The following is a 7,005-nucleotide window of genomic DNA, read 5'->3' as shown; positions in this document are numbered from 1 at the left end:
ATGAGTAGAGGGTGGAATACTGGGTGTGTGATAGAGCTCCGAAAAGAATATTAAAGGGACCTGCGTTTTTCACAATAATAGAGCAGTAAGTCCAATAAAGTTTCTATCATCTATGAAACAAAGTATTAACTATTGAAGTTGGTTTGAGAAAAATAGAAACGTGGAGGTGAACAGAAAAGCTTTGGCTCTGTGCCCCGGGGAGGGGTGGATTATGAAACTCTCAACGAGAGAACTCAGGACATTTCTCTGCCCTTTAAACACTGCGAGCACCTCTGAAATTCCAGCATGCCTGTGAGGTAAGTGGGTAGTATTTTTATTTTTTAATAAAAGGACAAATAGAGGTATAAAGATTCCATACAGGACCTAGTGGATTATAGAACTAAAACAACAGTGAAACCCAGAGAGTCTGATGATCCTTTTGTTATTAAAAGAAAAATGACAATTTCAGAACAGCTGAGCCAGTCCACAAACTTTAGAGAGCAGCATGAACTCTTTCGTCCTCTGTGGAGGGCAGCATGTAGCTCTGCTGGTCTTGCGTACTCAGCCTTTGCTCTTGGAGAAAAGTGGATATCAGATCACCAGGGGAAAGCATCCCTCTCAACCTAAGCATCATGGCTGGCATTTGGAAAATCTGTTTATTTTGTTTTGCATTAGAGAAGGGCATGTGTGTGGTACTGGGTATTGAACCCAGGGCCTTTACAGTGAACTACATCTCCAGACCTTTATTTTTATTTTGGACAAAGTCTTGCTATGTTGCCCAGGCTGGGCTTGAACTTGTGATTCTCCTGCCTTAGCCTCCAAGAGTGCTGGGATTGCAGGGGTACACCACCATGTCTGACTCCAAAGATTTATCTATCTATCTAGCTAGCTAGCTATCTGCTAGCAATTTAATACAGGCTCAGTGCTCTTCAACCTGACTGGCTGGGGGCATTTAGGTAGGTCCAGTTTTGAGCAGGATGAAGAAGGAACATATACCAGTCCCTTTTCCTTCCTCCCCATAGATCCATATGTGTGTGCAGGTATAAGTGAGTCTGGAAATAGAATAGTGGAACTCTCAGAGCAGCATGCTAGGCTTTGGAATCAATTACCTATGGCTGGCTTTCTTATAAGAGTAAACTTACACTGGGTGGTCCCTACGTATGAAGTGTTTCATGGCAATGTTTTTCTAACTGTGGGTCAGAACCCATCAGTGAGTCCTAAGGTCAACTTGAAAGGATCTCAGCCAATATGTTTTTCTAACTAGGGTGGAATGGAAAAAAAATATCGGAAAAAGCACACATTTTATTTCAGAGGTTGTATGTCATGTTTTACTGGGCCCTTGTATAGATTGTGTTCCTTACTAGCGGTCATGTTCAAAAGTGGTTGGAAGCCACCTTCCACAGCACTCACCTGTTTATGCCTGGCTCTGTGTCACTTATGACAGTGCAGTTCTTGTGCTCCCTTCCAGCCTGCCAACTTCTAAAAATGGGATTAATGTCTGGATTACTTTTTCTTGGCTGTAGTGATTTCTGTAAACCTTACACATGACAGGTGTTTAGGAAACCTGTTTCAGATTTACTCTGTATTTTTGTTGCTTCTAAATAAACTCTAACACGTACTTTTAGACCTACCAACTGCTATTTATGATTCTTTCATTCATCTAATACCAAGTGTACACGTAGGCTAGCACTAAGGCAAGCACCACTTTTGAACCATCTTTTCCTTATTTGTACACGTGGAGGCCCAAACATACAGGAACTCAGCAGAAATGGTCGGGTTATGGCTATTGGGTGGATTTGAACTTCTGTTTTTCAAAGAGCTCTCTCAGCTGCTGCTCGGTGGTGGCTTCCTTCTGCTGCATCAGCTCAGCTGTCCCTTTGGTCACCCCCCAGGCATCAGGCTTGGACAAGGAAGGGTTGTAAGGCCTGCCTGAGGCGATCCGGAGACTCTCCCAGTATTCCTTCCTGGCCCTGTGGGACCAAAGCATAAAACATCAGGCTCCAGCCCTGTGTGTCCAGCTCTCTGTCCCTGAGCCACAACATAACCCAGGGCATCTTCAGACTCTCAGAGTGTCCATTAAAGCAGAAAAAGGCCTTTTTAACCCTCAAACTGATGGTCTAAAATTGCTTCATCTCCCTTTTCACATATAAATAGGGATCAAAAGCTTAGAATTTAGAGTGGTTACATTTTCTGCCCAGTGTACATGACCTGTCCACCCTTACATTCTGCCACTGTTCCTTGTGGGCCGGCATCGAATGGCTTCTGTACCTCTCCCTCCGCAGACTCTGGCTTCTCCCTTCTCTTTCCTTTGTCTCCTTCTGGCTCAGCCCTCCTCGTGGCTGAGAGTCCTTCTTGAAGGCATATGTGCAAGGCTGTGGCACTCGCTAACTCTCAAATCTGCCCTCACACGGACCGCCGGATGTGCTGCAGACCCCTCACTGCCTGTGCGAAAGCGTTGCTATCAGCTCCCACTCCGCTGTGCTCAGGCTTCTAGTTTCTCAGTGCACAGTTCTCCCACCCCCAGGCCTTCCCCGCATGCTGTTCCTGTGTCTGGCAACATAATTCACCCCGCAGAATTCAGCTCAGGCAGCGGCGGGCTCAGACACCCTCCATCAGCCCCCTCGGGCTTTGGCTTCTGGGGACCATTGGCTCAGACCCTGGTGAGGATGCGCCTGAGCTCCTCCGTGAACTCACGCCTGCCTTCACCGGAACAGCCTGTGCCTCTGTCTAGTCTGCTAACTCGGGGTGGGGGTGGGCAGGGGCTGTGCAGAGTTCAGCTTGCAGCAACAGAGTCACAGCAGTGTCTGACAGAGCTGCTCTCCGTGAACTCTGCTGAATGGTGTGGGACGGCTCTCTCTGCTGGGCTGGCCACCTTCCGGCCTTCTTCTCTACTCAGCCTTAAAAAGGGTCCAAGAGACCTTTCTAGAATATCTTCCTATTCACTTCTCCATTCTGCACTCCTCTACCGTAAGTTACTCCTGGATAATATATTGGATTTCTTATCCATTTCCCCCATAGTCTGCGAGAGTCTCCAAGCCAGAAACCACAGATTTCCATTTCTGTGGCCCTACTCATGTTCTGCACCCGCTTGATATATAAAAATTTGTTTTCTTGTTATTATTCGTCTCTACCACTGGAATGTAGGCTTGAGGGCAAATTTCTTGACTATCTTGTTTACTACTATGTTCTCACTGCTGCAGATCTTGACATAAAACAATATTGTTGTGTTTAAGTCGTATTTGACTCTAATAAATCCACATGATTCAATGTTAGCATCTCCCACATAGATGGTGCTTTCTTAGACCCCCCCAAAAAAATCACATTTCATTGCCACTTATATTGTTCATATTCTATATTCTTAGAGTCTTTTCCACAAATCAGCTCATAAGGCTGTTCTATAAATATTTCTGGGAGAGAATTTAATCATCACAAAGCAAATTAGCTGCCCTCTTAGTGGCCTCGCTTGGACCTCAGTATTCAGATCCAAACCAGTTTGGGCTGGCAAATGGTGCTTACCTTGCTCTAATCCAGGGTTTTGTGTGCATGTCCAAACCACTTCCCCAGCTCCCGTGCTTTTCAGAAGCGGGTGGCAAAAATCCCCTTTCTGGGGCCAGCTCCTCCGCAATCGCCCTGATGTGGTAGGGCTCAAACCCACAGCACCCGCCGATGTAGCGGACCCCCAGGTTGTAGGCCTCTCTGGCGTATTTCTGAATATCCCATCTGGTGGCGACTCTGGGCTCCAGTCCTGTAGTAAATGCCATTTTGTCTGAATTCTTTTTATTAAAAAATCCAAGATAAATAGCTATAATAAAAATTTCAATAAACAGGCTGTAGATACTCAGCTCTTAGATTTTAAACCTGTAGGGACTCTGGTTCGACATGTGTGGCCTTATGTCCCAATGACCCAGTTCTCTGAGCTTTCCCCTGTCACCGAATCAGGGTGACCTGGTAGACGACAGGCAGTGCGTGGAGGAGGGGTGTTGTGTGGCCTCAGGGGCTGGGGCAGAGGAAAATGCCTTGGCTTCTGCCTGGCTTTGCTTGGAGCACTGGTCCTGGGGGCCAGCTTCTGTGCTGCAGAAATACTGCAACATCACAGGAGCTGGGGTCTGCAGTTCACAGACAACAAGACGCTGGTCCCCAGAACCACCCATATGCACATGTGCGTAGCAGATCCTCTATGCTGCCAGGCTCTGAATGCCGCCGTCTCCTACTGGCTAAATGTCAAGGGAGTTTTGGGGCTGTGGGGCCCCACTAGGGGCAACAGATGAGAGCTTTGCAGCCATTTCTTTACTATGACAAAAACTCTCTGGCTGTATTTATTTGAAGTTTATCAAGCAAAGATATGGAGATGATTTATAAAAGTGCTGTCTTACCAAAGGGGAATTCTGGGAGATCAATAAAGCCTTGCTTGCCGCAGTCAGGAGTGTGGTAGGCCAAGGGCTGGCTCATCAGGTGAGCTTTTAGCCCTGCGGCCGCCAGGCCCTCCTTCATGAGCTTGACCGTCTGCAGGCTGGTTGTGGGGTCAAAGTGGCAGTTCACCCCCACGATAGAGGCACCTGCAAGCAGAGGACAGATTAGCATCGGGACTGCCCTGCTACCTGGGGCTGACTCTGTTCCTCTTCAGCAAGCCCGTTTGGAGTAATGGATTGGAAGTTTTGCATCGGTCCCCACTTCCCACAGCCTTGGCCAGCTGTGAGCAAGACTGATTACTAGTGGGCAGAGTACTTTCTGCGAGAAGTGCTTTGAGGAGTCTGGTATAATTGAAGTGTCATTTAGGCGCACTGGGCTGTCCATCTCCCCTCCAAAAAAAAATCATTAGAGTTTTTTTCTTTTTTACTTCAAAGTTTAGTAGTCAATTTCTCAATGCCTGACATTTTGTTGCAAGCACAATAATTTCCAACACGCCCAGCTGCTAGATTGCACCTGTGTTTACCATAGCACTGCTCATTTGAGGCGTAAATAAATGTTCCCTCTCACCAGGCCTGTTTAATAATTTCAGTAGACTTCTTGGAAAAAATAGCAGAAAGTAATTTAGAAAAAAAGTTTTTCAGATATATGTTTTCCAGAAGGAATTTTGTGTCTAGGGTTAGTGGTCTGGAGAAAAACACATTAAAAAATCCTTTGACTTGAGTCGATCAATACAGTTAGCAGCCTGCCAATAATTTGTCACACCTTTCAATTATATTTTGGCCTCCAACTCACAACTACATGGTTTGTGCTCTTAAAGCTTCCTTCTAAAAATCTGTTGTTGTGGAAGTCTGATTTAGGGAGAACAGAATGTGCTTTAGACACTTCATGTTTTCAAAGACTTTCTTGATGGTCACTGTATTCTTAGCTGCATCTGGGCTGAAGACAATTGATCGTGGCATTGTTAGACATGATTTTGGAAATCTCTGAAGGATTTGTAGAGCCAAGGTGACTTGACCGTCTCCTCTTGAAATGGGAGAGATTTTCATAATGAACTTTTCTTTTGGCTTTTTGTATTTTTCAGATTTTGCTAAACTATATAGTCATAAAATTGGCCATTTTAATTGTTTTAAGTGTTCAGTGTTGTTACATTCACAACATTGTGCGGCCATCATCACTGGTTTCTTTGAGACAGGGTCACCTATGTAATTCAGGTTGGCCTTGAACTCACTATGTACCCTAGGCTGGCCTTGAACTCCTGGTGATCCCCCTGCCTCATCCTCCTGAGTGCTGACATTATAGGTGTGTGCCACCATACCTGGCCATTATCACTATTGACTCAGCTTTTTGCCACCCCAGAGAAAAACTCTATATCCATTAAGCAAAAATTCCTAATTTCTCCCTCGTCTTCCTACTCTGGGTGGTGACTAATCTACTTCTGTCTCTGTGGGATCTACCCTTTTGGATGCTTTATATGAATAAAGTCATGTTTTTTTGTTCAACCGTGATTGGCTTATTTCAGTGAGCATGATGGTTCCTAGGTTCATTCCTTTTATAGCATATATCAGAACTACATACATCCCTTTTCATGGCCGAATACTTCTCCATTGCATGGATGTACCACACTTTGGTTATCCATTCATCTGCTGAAGCACTCTTGGGTTGTTTCTACCTCCACAAGAACTTCTTTTGGATGACTCACAACTTGGAGTTTGTATTTTAGGTTTAGAGTTACCAAGAGTCAGGGCAGGAGAGACTTCCTGGCCCCAAGGAGAGGAGTGCAGCATGCAAACCCAGGAGCAGCAGGGCTGAGGCTGTAACTGTTGGCAGCTGGTGCTCAGTGGCAGGCATCTCCTTGGTCCTTGCTGGGCTGGGTCTGGATGTGCTCTTCATTTTTGGTCATCCATGACTAAATGTTGCCAGGTCCAGTGTGGACCTCTGAGCAGCCTTCAGCTCTGGCCGCACACCCACTCCCCTAGCTTGAGAGCCCTCCCTGCCAAGCAGCACCTCTGCCTTCCTGATGCCTGGGAGTGGGTCGTGAAGTGTCCTGGACACTACAGAGACACCTGTTCTCTTCCCCAATGCTTCCTGTTCACTCAGGGCTCCCAGTGTCATCGACTGTAGGCAGATCACTCCCGTCTCTCTCCAACCCCGACCTTTTCACTGGGTCTCAGACTTGTACATTTTACAGCTTACTTCTCATCTTCACTGGGACCTCAACTACCCCTTTATTATTGTTATTTTTGGTTGTAGGATTACCAGACTTTCTTTTCTTGCTTAACTTTATACTAAGGAATTAATCATCTATTGGTCATTTATTAGGTATCTACTAAGTATAAGGTTCCTTGCAAGAGATTATAGAGAAACACAAATATAGCATGTAAGGCTAACATCAAGGATTTTACAATGTAGCCCAGTGTTTCCCAAGGTTTGATCCATAAACATAAGATTCTAGGATTAATTAAATTAGACAGGCTCCTGCTCCTCCTTCTCCTCCCACTCCCCGCCATTCCTGGTATTAAAGTCAGACCTTGCACTTGTGAGGCAGGTGGCAGCACCACTGAGCTAAATCCCTGGCCCACAACATCCTCTTCTTGAAGACTGGCTATATATATATAT

General features: G+C 45.7%; 1 protein-coding gene across 1 annotated transcript in view; it reads right to left on the bottom strand.

Moving 5' to 3' along the window:
• Positions 1 to 1,314: 1,314 nt before the first annotated feature.
• The window catches only part of LOC104858760 (betaine--homocysteine S-methyltransferase 1), a 19,345-nt gene continuing 13,654 nt past the window's right edge, over positions 1,315 to 7,005 (bottom strand). The window contains exons 6-8 of the mRNA XM_010619087.3: positions 4,353 to 4,535; positions 3,496 to 3,724; positions 1,315 to 1,949 (exon numbers count right to left, since the gene is read on the bottom strand). Of these exons, the coding sequence (XP_010617389.1) occupies positions 1,763 to 1,949; positions 3,496 to 3,724; positions 4,353 to 4,535 (599 nt within the window). The 3' untranslated portion in view covers positions 1,315 to 1,762. The remainder of the gene's footprint in view (positions 1,950 to 3,495; positions 3,725 to 4,352; positions 4,536 to 7,005) is intronic.

Source organism: Fukomys damarensis, unplaced genomic scaffold (assembly GCF_012274545.1).
Source record: "Fukomys damarensis isolate Sample0158 unplaced genomic scaffold, DMR_v1.0_HiC HiC_scaffold_1, whole genome shotgun sequence".
Taxonomy (NCBI): domain Eukaryota; kingdom Metazoa; phylum Chordata; class Mammalia; order Rodentia; family Bathyergidae; genus Fukomys; species Fukomys damarensis.
This window is presented reverse-complemented; position numbering and strand designations above follow the sequence as displayed.